This window comes from Miniopterus schreibersii, assembly GCF_964146895.1.
Source record: "Miniopterus schreibersii genome assembly, chromosome: 20".
In the NCBI taxonomy this organism is placed as follows: Eukaryota; Metazoa; Chordata; class Mammalia; order Chiroptera; family Miniopteridae; genus Miniopterus; species Miniopterus schreibersii.
Window position 1 is genome coordinate 18,461,047 of NC_138122.1, and position 15,099 is coordinate 18,476,145.

Below are 15,099 nucleotides of genomic sequence, written 5' to 3' on the forward strand. Positions count from 1 at the left end.
GCTATATGCAAGGGTCAATTGACACCATAAATATAAAAGTGATTTGCTCCTATAGTCTATACTTTAGTATTTCTTGAAAAATTTTTTTTTAGCCCTGGCCAGTGTGGCTCCCTTGGTTGGAGCATTGTCCCATACATTGAAAGGTCACAGATCTGATTCCAGGTCAGGGAATATGCCCGGGTTGCGAGTTCGATCCCTGGTCTGGGCAAGTGCGGGAGGCAGCTGATCGATGTTTCTCACATTGATGTTTCTCTCTCTTTTCCTCTCCCTTCCTCTCTCTAAAATCATAAAAAAGCATGTCCTCGGGTGAAAATTAAATTTTTTTTTTTTTTTACCAGAACCATATACTTTTATCATAAAAATCTACTAAATATTAAAGATGATTGGTGAACTGTGAAGAGCTATGCACGTGCACAGAGGTGGTGCTTGCTATTCTTACTCTCGGGAGATACTTGCTTCTCATGAAATGATTTTGGGGGACCATAGAACTAATAAGGGCCTGCAGTAGGAGAGAAAGGTAGATCACTCTCTGCTCTGGACTCTGGGGTGACATATGGCAGAGACGTCGCCAAGAAGCCCTGCTCTGGAGGTTCACACCCGGCCTGGGCCACGTATCTGCTGTGCACCCGGGACAAGCTACCGAAGCTCTCTGAACCCTGAGTTCGCTGCAAAATGGTGATAATAATTCCACCCTCCTTAGGTAACCGTGGTGAGAAACCAACGAAGCGATGCGTGTAGAGAGCTTGGCACAGTCCCTGGCACAGAGCAGGTGCTCAAAACATAGCCAGGATCCTTGTTCTGTGGCTCAGGAGCTCCGGAGATGGAGGACACTGTCCGTGATGGGGCGCCGGCCGTCCCTCCTCCCCGAGCTGCCCCTCATTGGCTCCTCTCTGTTCCCCTTTCTTGGCTTATTAAGCCGACTGATAGCTCTGTTTGGTTTCAATTTGCCAGCCGTGGCTCCCCATCCATCTTTCTTAGCACAAATTGAAGCTTAATTCCTCCTTGATTTCACACATAGATACAAATTAACGGGAGAGAGGCGCAGAGACCAACTGCCCTATGGTTTGGGTTTTTTTTTCTTCTTTGTTTAAAAGAAGAAAAATTCCGAAGGGCCTTGGGGGAACACTACTGCAACAATTAAATCTCAGAATTTATCACCAGCGCTCATTGGCCTTTCGGATTCCACTGGTTATGATGCCTGGAGGGTCAGGAATCACGTTTATTGTTCCAAGTATTCTCCTTGTACATGGCTCAGGGCCTGGCACATAGTAGGCACTCAGTTAATAGGGCAGCCTAGACTCTCCTGGTCACCATCAGGACTTTTGAGAGTCTCTAACAGGGTTTTGCTGTTTCAATAGCTGAGGGTGGGCCAGGATCTGCCGCTGGTGCAGGGACAGGGTGGGACAGCCCAGTGTTTCTCGCCCGGGGTGAGAGCCTAGCCTAAGGTCAGTGTCCACGGCCTGGTTCAGGGAGAGGGCTCGGCCCCTCCCCTCCTCCTGCACCCTCCGCGTCTGTCCGGCCGAGGCCGCAGTTACCTGAGCAGACGGGCTCGTGGCTGCTCCAGTGGGGCTTGGAGGCGTTGATGCAGGTCAGCGTCTTGGCGCCCTGGAGCTCATAGCCCGGGTGGCAGTGGAAGTGGGCCACCCCGCCCGAGTGCAGGTCCATCACCGTGACCTCCCCGTAGTCTGGCCGGCGGGGAAAGTTGCAGCTCAGCATGAAGGCTGGGAAGAAACGCAGAGGCAGACAGTCATCCCTCTGAGGGCGGAGACTTTATTATTTAGTTAAAGAAGCACCTAGATTATGATCTCAGAGATTAAAACAGTATTTTGACAGCTGTAATTCAATATCACTGGTTTCCTTTTGAACTGATACAGTTTTCTTTTCTTTTCTTTTTTAAAATTTTATTATTGTTTAAAATATTACAGATGTCCCTTTTTCTTCCCAATGACCCGTTCCACCCCGTTCCTTCCCCCTCCCCAGTCCCTCTCCCCACCATTGTCTGTGTCCTTGGGTTGTGTATATATGCACATAAATTCTTTGGTTACTCTCTCCCCCTCCACCCACCCGCCCTCCTCCATCCCTCTGACATTCGTCAGTCTCATCTATGCTTAGTTTTTTATGCTCTTGAAAAACCATTATTTTTAGAAAGGGTCCATAGGTTTTTCCCAAATGGCCAGAGGGACCCCTGGGAGAAAATGTTTGAGAATGCTTGGTGTCAGAGGGAAACTGAGGCAAACGGCTCCATCCCACCGGCCTGGGCCCAATCCTACCCTGGTAGTGCAGCTGGAAGGTCCCCAGGCCGTCGTCCTGGAAGGTCCGGAAGTAGACAGAGATGGTGTTGGTGGGGCTTCGGATCACCTGGCCCTCTACCAGGAGCGTCTGGTTGGCCAGGATGGTCAGGGTGGGGCCGTCCACCCCGCGGATGGAGAGCAGCTCCCCCTCGGACAGGTTGACACTCTTCACCTGGGGACAGTCAGGGTAAGTCCTGTGTGAGCCACAGCCTTCTTAGGCTGCAGGCTGCCGGCGCAGTGCCCCTCAACCAGCCCCTAGTCGACGGGACAGAGACCCAAAGCCCCAACACTGGAAACATCTAGGTCCCTCTCATGTCCTCAAAGGCTGAGGGGACCGAGTGAAGCCAAGCTGAATGGCAGAGGCCTTGCAAGGATCTGTGAGTCCCCACAGCTGGGTCCTGTGACAGAGGCCCTGGGCCCTGGCAGCTAAGTTCTCCTGGAGCTGGTGGGTGGGGACAGGGGTTTGATTAGCTTGTGCTTGAAGCCCAGTCTCCAGGGACACAGGGGAAGGCATCCCCCAGAATGCAAGCTCCATGTTGCTCAGTTCACCACCCCCAGGCATGTCTCTTGAGTCCATGTTAAAAGGACTTCTATGGGGTGGTCTGCTGGGGAAGGTCTGGAGCCAGGGTGAGCAGAATTGGTAATGTACACCGAGTGTTCTCTTTGGCTGAATGCACTCTGTGCGTTTCATATTGATTCCTCCCTAAAACTCAGTAAAGGAGCATCATTATCATTTGTATTTTACTGATGAGGAAACTGAGGCTCAGAGAGGAAAAGTCCCTTGCCCAAAGTCATGCAGCTTTAACTGCTAGAGCTGAGGCCCCAAACCCAGGTCTTGAAGCACTATGTCACCCTGATTTTCCATCTGAGTTTGCAGGCAAAGGTTTACCAATCAAATGAACTAGGTGGGGCTTCCCTGAGTGTGTGTGTGTGTGTGTGTGTGTGTGTGTGTGTTCGTCCTTGATAAGCAGGGTATCAGATGACTTTCCTTTTGGGAATAATGCCTCCCAATTTATCAGCAGGTCCCCTTCCCTTCATGTGTGCCAAGCTCTTTCAGCTGTGCACTGAGTTAGGAACTCCTATTCATTCGCCAAAGCCCAGCTCAAATTGCCCTGGTTAAGGCAAAGAGAGAACCAAACTAGTTAGGAGGATAAGAGTAAGCCTGACTCAGACAGTTCTTCAGGGGCTTCCTGCTGGAAGAGGCAGCCTCTCAGGTGCCTCCCTGCGGTTACCTGGAGCTCCACCCCGTAGCCGGTGTAGACTGTCACGTTGTACGTGCACTCGAGGAAGTTGTTGAGGGGCAGCGGCGGGTAGTCGCTGGAGTCGATGTACCCTTCAGGATCTGAGAGGCTCACGCTGCAGAGAGCTGAAGGGGAGAGCTTTCATTAGGACACCGGCAAGGGCCCAGATGTAAGCCTCAGAGGGGCTACGGTGGAATAGGCCTCTGGGGAAACCTGGGGACCCCTGCCCCCACCCCTCCCACTGCTGTTACTTCTCTTTCAGCTCCAGAATCAACATGACAACCGAAAGAGCAACAGTCGACGTGGACTGATTACTTATTACACTACTAGGTGCCCTTCTGACCAGTGGATAGGGGGTGACCCCATTCACCCGTGGAGGGACTGATATTTTGTCCCCCTTGTAGAGATAAGTAAACCAAAGACCAGAGACGAGCAGCGTTTGGGCCAAGCTCACACAGCAATCAGGGTTCAAACCCAGGGCTCACACTGTTTAACGAGTGACCACATTGCATTTGTCCAAACCCACATATGATGGGCAGCGGGTGTCCCTCTGTTTGGAGACGGAAAAGGAGGGAAAAAGAGCGGAACATGGAACAGCATTTTATCAAGTCTAGAGAAATGCATGTAATGGTAAAAGTGAGCACTTCCAAAGGCTACGGCCTCCTGGGCAAGCTAAAGGGCTCTGTTCCAAGACGGAAAGGTTTTGCATCCATCCCGTCCTTTAGCTGTGTGGGCTTGGGCAGGTTGTCTGATGTCTTAGAGCCTCAGTTGTCCCATCTTTAAAATGGGGATATTGATTCTGAGCCACAGGCTCAAGCTCATAGCCAGTGTTCAGTAGATGGCAATCGATGGGGCCTGGATCTCCCTGCCCTGGCCCCCATGGCCCGCCCCATGTTGGTGCATCGATGGTGCTGCAGGGGCCGGAGTTGGGGCCTCGTACCTGGGGCCTGCTCCGTCGTGATGACCGTGGTGGTGATAATGGTGGACGTCGTGGTCTCCTGGCTCTCCTCTGAGGCTGAACCGGTCAGCTCATTCTCACCTTTGTCCATCAAGGTCATGGGACTGGCGTCGTCAGGAGGAGCCTCGTGGGCCTCCTCGGGCACCATGGGCTCCCCGGGGTCCGGCCTCTGGGGGAGCGTGTGGGCCACGTAGGGCTGCGAGGTGAAGGGAGAGATCTGCAGGGGGGCCGGCGTCGTGGGGACCGCACCTTCCTTCCTGTCCAGCCAGAGGGGCTCCTCTGACGGCAGCCGAAGGGTCTCCTCACTCTCGGAGGCTATGGGATCGGGGTCCCCCGGTGGGCCGGGCTTCTCCGTGGCGGAGGAGAGGAGACCCAGGCCTGGGGATGCAGGCTGGGACCCCACCCTCGGGAGGACTGCTGCCGAGGTGGCCTTGGGTCGCGGCTGTTTCCTGGACGAGTTCATCTGCTTGAGCGACGACAGCTTCTTCCTGGGCAGGACGGTGAGCTTGGTGCTGGGCTCCTCGGGAAGCCGTGTGGACAGGGTCCCGGGGCCTGGATACACAGAGGGGACTGTCCCTTCCAGCTCCGGGTCCTGAAGCTCTTCCCCGGGCTGCGCTGGACTCGAAGGGGCGGGTGTCACTTTCCCTTCCAGGCTGTCTTTGCTCAGGCTGGTGCTCCTTAGTGCTCCTGAGGGCAGGAGGTATGTACCCGAAGGGCCGGCGTCTTGCTCCAGGGGTGCATCTTAGGAAGACGAGAGAAGACACCAGTTAGCTTGGGGCTGGGGGGTTAGGGCCTCCAGCTGCAACCAGACTCTGAGGGGGCCCTCAGGGGGCTCCCAAGCTTGTCGGGACGCAGGCCCGCCCGGTCAACAGCATGGGGCTGCCCCTTCCCCCCCCCCCTTCCTCCTTTCTCTCCACTACTTGACATTTTTTCTCTCCCTTCCCCTGTTTGCTGGCTGAGGAGATTGGGGTTGATCCCGCCAGGCCTGCGCCAAGCGCTAGGGCCACAGAGACCAAGGGCAGGGAGTTCCGCAGGCCAGCTGTGTGTGCGCTGCGAGAGGGACTGGGAGAGGAAAAGTAATCACACTCGACGTGATACATGCTATTTCCTAGACACAGGAAAGCTTGGGGTGCTGCTGGGAGAGAGGACAGGCCGCTAACCTGGCCTGCGGAGCAGGCCCCCCACGCGCGGTGGGGCAGGCTGTGCTCTGCCCCGGGACGTGCCACCCAGAGGCTGGGTGGCGCTGTGACCAGCCTGAGCTCTTCTTCAAGCTCTGTGCCTGGCTCAGGGCTCTGTTGCCCTGCGACGGAGGGGACATGGTTTTTTTAAAAACTAAATAATACAAAAGTGACCTTGTGGGAGACACAGGAAGGTGTGAGGACTCAGAATCCTGAGGCGGGTTCGGAGGCCTGGCTGAGGTCAGCGGGAACGCAAGGGGACAGGAGCAGAGGCGGCAGCTAATTCCGAAGAAAGTGGGGAGGTGGGGAGGTCAGGGCCAGGCCCTGGTGGCCTCGTGTACCCTGCTGACGCCTTCTGATCTATTTTTGCCTTGAAAGTAAAATCACCCGGTAATCTTAAATAAGGGCCTCAGCAGCTGTTCGGCAGAACCACGCCTGAGATCAGCTTCATGAACTTATTTGAAACCCATTCTGCCAATTGCATGCTGACAGTTGACTTTGCCTCTCTGAGCCCCAGTTTCTTCAGCTGTAAAATGGGGCTTTAATTCCCTATTTCCCAGGGTTGTCCTCAATAAATATGTTAATGCACGTGGAACACACATACATATACGTACATATGGGTGCCTCACCCCCAGTGAGTGCCCAGGGTGTGCCAAATGCTGTCACCGTTTTTACTGTCATCGGAACACAACCCTCAGCAGGAAGCTGGAACAATCAGGATTGTGCCCAGTGATGATCTCGAGATAGAGAGGAATTACATCCTGGGGACAGGGTGCTTGGGCTGAGAGCTGTCCTTGTCAATTTTCTACAGGGAGACACTCAGCCAGAGTCTCCAGCCCTTCGGCCCTGTCATTTAAATTTATTTCCACAGCCGTTGGAAAGACTCATTCACTTTCCCGAAGTCAGCGGCAGTGGCTTAATCTATATAGACTGCAACAGTTTGCAAGTGGCACCAACAAATGTCCCTGTTGTGTTACAGTGATTACCAGCCGGTGTGCACTGCAAGCTGACAGCGGTGCCGGGGCAGGAGCGGGCACAGGGAGGAAAGGACGCGTGGGTGACCTGAGGGCCAAGCATGTTTCCTGGTCCAATGCTGAGGCTTCCGAGGTGAACCTGGGTTCAAATCCTGCCTTGGACAGCTACAAGCCGCAGGCGCCTGGGCAAGTCCGTGAAGCCTCTTTTGAGAAACAGAGACATTCCGTCTACCTCATAGGGGTAGGTGAGATGTGGGTCTTCCCCAAAGCCGTGGCTTTTATGCTCTCAGTGGCTTTTATCAAATGGTTGACGTTGACTGTCTTTGCAGACTGTGTAGTGAGGATAGGGTGATCGGACAGAAAGAGTGGAGTCTAAAGGGTCAGGAAATCTAGCCCTTGAGGCCTGATGCAAAGAGCTGGGAGGCAACCAGGGGCTGGGGGACCTGGGCAGTGGTCCTATTCTGGCCTCTACTCCTAACATACATTTGTGTAAATCTCTCCTCTCTCTGTGTCAAATGGGCCGCCCGGGCTAGGTGAGGGCCGAGGGCCCTTCCAGCTCTGACGCTGTCAATTTCCGGACCGATTGGGTAATTGGCCATTTTTCCTAGAGCCTTTTGTTAACCTTGTTTAAAAAGGGGCAAAGTGACAGCCCCGATCCTGACATTGGCCTGTGAGTTTCGTTGGGTCCTGTGGCTACATTGGTTTCAGCCAGTCCCTTCACAGAAACGTCCCTTTGGTCTCAGTTGGGGCGGGTGAGAGAGAGGAAGAGGGAGAGGGAGGGAAGGAGGGAGAAAGAGAGTTTAGGAAAACAAGTTGTGTCAAAGAAGGCGACAGAAGGGTTACAAATGGCATAAAGCAAGGCAGTGTGCCTTGCCTTAATAATAGGAATATCTATTGTCAATTATTTTATCGAATGTTGAATATGGGCCAGGCATGCGCTAAATGCTCTGTTTTCTCATTTAATTCTTCATTCCCCATTTTTAACCTCATTGAATGCTTTCTTGGCCTTATTAGGTAGAAATTATTATTCCTATATTACAGATGAGCAAACTGAAGCTTGGGGACGTTAATGTTCTAAGGTCACCGAGCAAAGCTGGGTTTCCGACCTCGGTTTTCCCGATGCCAAAGCCCATGCTACTGACCCTCTTAAGAATTACGGGGCATTGTGATCACCAACAGCCTCCTATTCCTCCTCAGCTTGAAGCAGCCTCTGCCCCCAGCTCCTCTCTCTCTAACCCCTGTTCTGTTTGCATCTCTGCCGGGTGAGCCGGTATGTTTTCCAAACCTCCCAATGATACTCCCCACCCCCCATGCTCCTTGTTACCAAAAAAATTATTGGCCTCCTCGGCAGACTCATCACGTCTAAGTCTCCAGGGGAGGGTCTTGAAAGCTGAAGTTGGAAAAGCACCCCAGGCATTCTTATTTTCATGGTTCTCGGGAAAGTCCATTTCCTGAACTTGTGATCTCACCTAACCTCCTACGCGTCCCTCATTCCTTTTGTCTCCTAAGTGCCCGGAGCTGCACGTGGCAAGTTTGGGCAGCAGGTGGTGACTCTTTCCAAGGCCTGTGACCTCCCCTGGCCATTCTAGCCCTTGGAGATCCAACACAGCCAACGAGAGCAGAAGGAAATGCGAGGGAAAGATTCCACAACCAGCTTCCTCCCGCTGCCACGGGGTCCTCGGGGTGAAACAGGTGAGAACCACAGCAGCTAGGAAACATTTTAGGGAGTTGATCCAGCTGGACGACTCAGCCCTTTTCCTGTGAAAGCCAGACCGCCAAGGACAGTTGCATATCACCAGGTAAATTTACCTCCCCCCCCCCCAGCTTTCCTAACTCAGAGCTCACACATGCTGGGATCTCTCTGGCCAGATCCCAACAGAGGGCTGTGTTCATGCCAGATGGGGGTGTCCTGTGGTCCGAGGTGCATACGGCCTGCGAGGCCTGCAGGCTTCGTTCTCAGCCGGGGTGCTGGCCAGAGGAGCGCCAGGCAAAACCAAGTCCTGCTGGGGATCAGTTAAAATTGGATTCTGGGGCCTCAGAGACCCAGCAACTTAATAACTTGCTCGAATGGCTGGCTTTTCCTGGGGACCCAATGACCACTGAGTTAAATGAACTCCCCTTTCTCAGAGCCCTTAAAATTTCCAATCACCGCAGTCACATGTGGCTGATCCTTGACTACGAGCGCTCAGTGCCCGGCCCACATGCTGTCAGTCAATCGATGAGCGAAAGCTCTGGGTACCACTCCCTCTGCCGGCTGACACTCTGCAGGGCGGCGTCATCGCTCTAGGACGGGGTCCCCGCGCTCAAGGAGACAGACACCACCCAATGGTAATCTCAGAAGAGATGGAGTTTTCAGTAAGTCTCCTCTCTCGAGACAGCAGGGAGCAAAATGGAAGGCGACCGAGCGATGTCCTGCCATCCAAGTTGGGGAGGAAGCACCTCGATGGGGAGATGGGACATTAGACTGGGAAGCACCCCATTAAAGTAAAAAAAAAAAAAAAAAAGCGCCAGTTCTGACGCGCTGAAGCTGAAGGCCTGTGTCCTGAGCTCTGGGCAGCTGTGGGATGGCCAGGACCCGCGTGGATTCCAAGCGGGAGCCTGTCACCCAGCAGGCGCAAAGTGACGATCGCGACGCGGCGGAAACAGAAGCCGGGGGCTGCTTCTGCTATAATGTTCAGTGAAACGAGCAAGGTGTAAAATTCTATGGTGTGGATGGAAATGACCGGAGACAATCAGGCAAAACAAATTGCAATGCGGAGAGTTGTCTTGACTTGAAATAACAGCACCAACAGGGTGGTGCTGGCTGCCTCTGGGTGGTGGGACCTGCCTCTGGGATGCTATTTTCTTCCTACTCCGTTTTGGTATTTTTCCAAAACCCGTATAATAAAAATTTAATTCTTTCTTAAGTGGAAAAAAAAAATGTATGAAAAGAGCAGGGGTTAAAGGCTGCCTTTAGCACCGAGTGACGGAGACACGCACGCTGGCAACCGCCGCAGTATTTCATTTGCTCTGAGTCTTCGAGCCCCATTGGAAGTGCTTCCTGGGGGCAGGTGACCATGCCTCTCCCAGTGGAGCCCTTTCAAAAGGCGGGACTGGCGGGGGCCTCAGTTGATATATTTTTGGTGAAGGGTTCTACTAAAATGTTAATTAACTTCTCACCATCGTGATTAATACCCGATCCAACAGTAAGGGCTTGCCCAGCCTGCTCCGGTTGGTTTGCTTGGCCCCAAAACCAAAAATTAAATATCACATCTTATAGATCCAAAGGCTCCTAGGGTTCATGGTTTCAAACTGTGCAGACGGGGGCCTTGAAGTCCAGAGAGGGAAAGTGGGCTGCTCAGGATCACACAGCACTTTAGTAGCAAAACAAGGCTGTTTCAGGCCTGAGAAACCACACCAGGGCACCATTCTCATCTGGAAGGCGGACCTGGACCCGCCTTATCTCTCAGGGTTGTCAGAGAGTAAAATGAAATCTCGAGGGGAAAGCGCGGCGCTCTCCTAGCAGCCTGTCAGCCCCCGGGAGCACCTTTGTCACTGCCTGTCTATCTGAGCAGTCACAGAATTCCTACATCGTATGCGCTGCTCTGTCATTTACTAAGAAACGCATTTGGAAATATCTCAGTCATTCAAAGTGTTCAAGGCGAAGGCAAGCAATACGCATGTGCACACACCCCTAGCATAAGGCTGTGAGGGGAACCAGCACGGCTGAAGCCCTGTTTGCTCTTTCCGGCCATGTTCCTCATCTCCTCCCCCTCCTGGGGGTAATTACCGCCCTGAATTTGACCTCCAGCCTTCTCATTCACTATGTGCATGAATATTATTTTACTGTTATTATTATTTATTATCTGCATTGATTTATTACACATGTTAATGTCTCTGAACGATATATAAAATTGTGTGGAATGTTTTAAAACTACATAAACACAGTTATTTCATATGAATCCTACGGAGACTTCTTCCCTTCCCTTCCCTTCCCTTCCCTTCCCTTCCCTTCCCTTCCCTTCCCTTCCCTTCCCTTCCCTTCCCTTCCCTTCCCTTCCCTTCCCTTCCCTTCCCTTCCCTTCCCTTCCCTTCCCTTCCCTTCCCTTCCCTTCCCTTCCCTTCCCTTCCCTCAACACTTTGTGGGATTCATCCATGTTGATAAGTGTGGTTTGGACCGATGCATTTTTCACTGCTGTATAGTATTTCACACATCAGTATCCCACCTCACTTCAAATCCATCCCAAATATCTATTGCGTCAGCATATAAAGGTGAATCTTGGTAAACTTGTTGTTGGATGTGCATTCTTGTTTTAGGATATCATCGTGGAGAGATGCTCTAGGTGAAGCTACACCCTGACTTGTCCTAATTACGAACATAATGTCATCCTGGTCCCAGGAGGGGATAAAGGCCTCCCGTCTCCGGAAGTCACTCGGTTTGCTTTAGCAGTAGGAGGGGAAAGAGGAGCGGGGCTGGTGAGTTTGTTTGGCGTCTTAGTTTTTCTGGCCCTGCCCAACATGCCCCGGTCACATGGATGGAGGGGAGATTCTGGTGCGAGGTACACATCACCCAAAACAACACACCACACTGAGCATGCCAGCTGACAGCCCAACCCCTCCTCAGTCCCCTTCAGAAACCCAGGGGATCCCAGGGGACTTTCGCAGGTGTTAAAATGTCAAGCTTGTGCAGGCAAGAAAGGACCCTTTCAGTGTTTGGGCTACAAGAGTAATTATCCGATAATTGTCCTCTGTGAGCTGGCTTTTCCCCCACTAATGGGCCTCCTTTGTCCTTCATGTTGGGTCCAGAAAGCCTCGAACATTCTTTGATGTCCAGTTATGTCTCATCAGAGCAGCGGCCTGGCGGCCATCCATCTTCCCCATGAATGAGCCCGGATAGCTGTTGGCACAAGGGGGTGATCCTGCCTTTGTATCTTTAACAACCTGATTAACTGTGGTTGACGCGGAGCCAGCTGATTAGCATGTAAACGCTCCTGGCCCTCCCACCTCCACCCCCGGTCCATTCAGGTCTCGGGGTGCCACGCGGTGATTTCTTGCTGGCAGCTGGGGGGGGGGGGAGAGGAACACAGCGTGATTTATTTGTGTCCCCGAAAACCAGCGAGTCATCGGGGGAGGGCTGGGAGACAGACACACAAGACAGCTGGGAGGGGAAGCCCGCGGTGGGAAACGCAGATTCCGCGGCCCCTCTGCTCGCGCAGACGCACGCAATACTTGGGCAGGAATCCAGAAGGTTCGCGGGCGAGTTTCAAAGGCATCCGGGGCTTGCAGTTCCTCGGCACCCCTTTGCTCAACTCCCCCGACAAGACTAAAAGGCAAACCAGCATCCATCCCAGATGCTTACGAGGTTCTCGGAGAAAAGCGGGAAAGTCAGGCGACCCGACCTCAGCCCGGCTCATGTCATCAGACCGCCGGGTGACCTTGGCCGGTTCCGTCTCTCAAAGCCTCAGTTTCCCGCTTCGTCAGCCGAGCACAGTGATCTTTGCCTGGCCAACCTTCCAAAGACCCAGAAACCGGGGCAATGGGGGGAGCTGTGCGTACGGCTGAGTTTTAAGATGTTCAGAGCAGCTTGACAACCTCGAGGCTCAACCTGTTTCATTGCAGAGATGAGGACAGGCCTAACGGACAGCAGTGGCTTTATTTGCTAGGGACAAATAAGACCGTCTCGTGGCTTTATTTTCAACATTGAAACACTGTTTTCTTCTGAAAAGTAGCTAATGCTGTCTTCATCTCAATGATGAGAAAGGGTTGGTAGGATTCGAACCAAGGCTGTCTGGCCCCCAAACCCATGCCCGTGTTTGCTTTGTGTCTCGCCTCCAGCTGGCCGCTGAGCCCTGGCCCAGAGTGAATGCCAAGTGCTTCCTGCTACAAACAAATGAGAGGGGATCTGCTCCAGCTAAGGGGTCCCTAGGGACAAAGGGGAACACTGAATGTGCCCACGGTGGCAGAGAGCCAGGTGCCCCTCCTGAGGACTGGACTGCAGAGAAAAGTGGAAGAACAGCTTCTGCAAAGGCAGATCCAAAGGCCCCTGGCAGGTGGGGGAACTGGCCTGGCATCGCCATTTTATAGACGGGCAAACCGAGGCCTGTGGTTTGAAGGCAAGAGCTCTGGATTAGGACAGTCAGGATGCCCCATGAACTCACTCTGTGGCCTTTGGTAAGCCCGTTCTCATCGCTGGGACTCAATGTTATCCTCTGTATAAGGGAATGATTCCTTCAAATAAACCTGTAAGAGGTTTGATAATGTGTAATTGCACAGTCAAGGGTTAACTCCTCAGGTATGGATTGTCCGCACCCTGCATGTCCCAAAGAAAGGTCCCTGGTTCCTGGGAAGGACCCTCAGGAACCTTGGAATACCCTGTCCTGCCTGATAACGGTGTCTTTGTTTACCTGGGGATAGTGGGTGTTGACAATGCGATTTACGGTGGGCACCTCGGGCTTGGTGTACGCTGGACTCCTAGACGGTCTGGGGACTAAGATCAGCTACATGGGTGGTCACTATGCATGTGTGACCAGTAAGATCCCTGGACACCAAGGCTCATGGGAGCCTTCCTGGTTCACAGAACTCCATGGCTGCTGCAGAGCACCATCCGCACAGCTCCCCTGGGAGAGGGCACCTGGGAGCTTGTGCCTGGTCTCTCCCAGACCCTGTTCTACGTGCCTGTTCCCTTTGCTGATTTTAGTCTGTGTCCCTTCCCTGTAACAAACCAGAACTCTCGGTGTGATGGCTTTTCTGAGCTCTGTGAGTCCTTCTAGCAGATTATTAAACCTGAGGGTCATCTTGGGGACCACCGAACCCCCATAATCAGCCAAAAATGGGACCACAGGGTTGAATCGGGAGTTGGAGTGGGAGTCTGAGAGCTGAAAACCTAAGCTTTCCCCTTACCCAAGATACCGACGGTGATAATGGTGCCGATGATGATGGAGGCTGATGGTGACAAGTGCCCACGATATGCCAGGTCCTGTGGTACGTACTTTTACGTGGATCATTTCTTTGAATCCTCTCAACACCTCGTGGGAGGGAGATAATATTATTACCCCCATTTTTCAGATGAGGAAACCGAGACCCAAAGAAGTTAGGTCACTTGCTCATAGTAACACAACTAGTCGCTGGAGGGGTTGGGATTTGAACATAACTTGCAAAGCTCTGGGCAGGATGGTCTCGTCTCCCTTCCTGATCTGGCGTCATCCGGGTTGGTGATTCTGAAGGACAACTTATCCTGTGGGCCCATGGCTGAGAGCTCTGGGGCTTGGAGGGAGAAGTGGTTGCTGCTCGTGGTCACTTCTCCCCTGCTCCCCCAGCTGCCTTGGTCCACGCGTAACCTTCTAGGTCAACTTCAAGGGGGAAGAAATAGGAGAAGCCATTTCATTCTATTCTGCCCCATCCCAGTCCACCCCTCCGATCCAATCTCATCCCATCCCGTCCCATCCTGTCTCTTCCTGTCCCAGTCCATCCCAACCCACCCCATCTTGTCCCCACGCACCGAGCACGTGCTCTGTGCTGGGAGATGCAGGCCGCACAGCAGACCACTCTGCCCTCAGCCCCCGCAGGTCGCGGTTCCCGCCCAGCGGATGAGCTGCGTGAGCGCCCGGAGCAGGCTGGCGCCGTCTCCTGCCAAGCCCCAGGCTCCTCCTTCCTCTGGCTCCTGGGCCCTGACGTCTCCCTCCTGGAGCCCGGCCAGCCTCTGCCCGGAGCCTAACGAGCTCTCGCAGCCAAAAGGAACAACGTCTCGGGTGTGTGCAGGCCTGGGGCCGAGGCGGCGCACAGAGCCTCCCTTCACTCCGGGCCTGCGCCCTGGGCAGGTGGGGGGCGTGGGCCTTGGGGGACGTCCTTAAGGGTCCTCAGAGTGGCCATCGTCAGCGCTGACCCGCAGAGGGGACACAGAGAGCCTCAGTGTCCCGGTGCCCACCTGGCCCCCTTCGCGGGCACTGTGCCCCGTACACACTGGCGCCGGGCCGTCTCCCTGGGGTGGAGGAAGGATGTCCTTTCATTCACCCAGCAGCCAGCTCTGCCAAGGCCGGCTCAGCTCACAGGGGGCTCGTGACCCAGAGGAAGAGAGACATCAATGCGAGAGACGAAGAGGGAAAGACGACCCTCTCCTTTTCTTATGAACAACGACTGTGGCTTCATTCACCGTGCTACTAACACATTTTTCACAATGAGAATCACCACGGCCACTTTTGAACCTCGCGACGTGCCAAGTGTTGTACACGCACCATCTCAGTTAATCCTCAGAGCTCCTCTGTCACGAAAGGATGGTTCGTTTTCCCATTTTGCAGATGGAAAAACTGAGACTCAGAGAGGGAGACTCACTCACCCAAGAGGGAGGCAAGCTAACTCCAGAGGCCCTGCTTTCCCCCACAAGGCACCCACACCTGTCAGAGGCTGTGGGTCCAGGAGCAACGGGTGTCCCGAGGCTCGTCCTTTGCCTCTGCCTGGATCGCCTGAGTTTTCCACTTGGTA

General features: G+C 53.6%; 1 protein-coding gene across 1 annotated transcript in view; it reads right to left on the reverse strand.

Moving 5' to 3' along the window:
• SEZ6L (seizure related 6 homolog like) overlaps window positions 1-15,099 on the reverse strand; it is a 118,783-nt gene that overhangs the window by 37,491 nt on the left and 66,193 nt on the right. The window contains exons 2-5 of the mRNA XM_081122588.1: window positions 4,473-5,231; window positions 3,524-3,657; window positions 2,271-2,463; window positions 1,536-1,721 (exon numbers count right to left, since the gene is read on the reverse strand). Coding sequence (XP_080978714.1) covers window positions 1,536-1,721; window positions 2,271-2,463; window positions 3,524-3,657; window positions 4,473-5,231 — 1,272 coding nt within the window. The remainder of the gene's footprint in view (window positions 1-1,535; window positions 1,722-2,270; window positions 2,464-3,523; window positions 3,658-4,472; window positions 5,232-15,099) is intronic.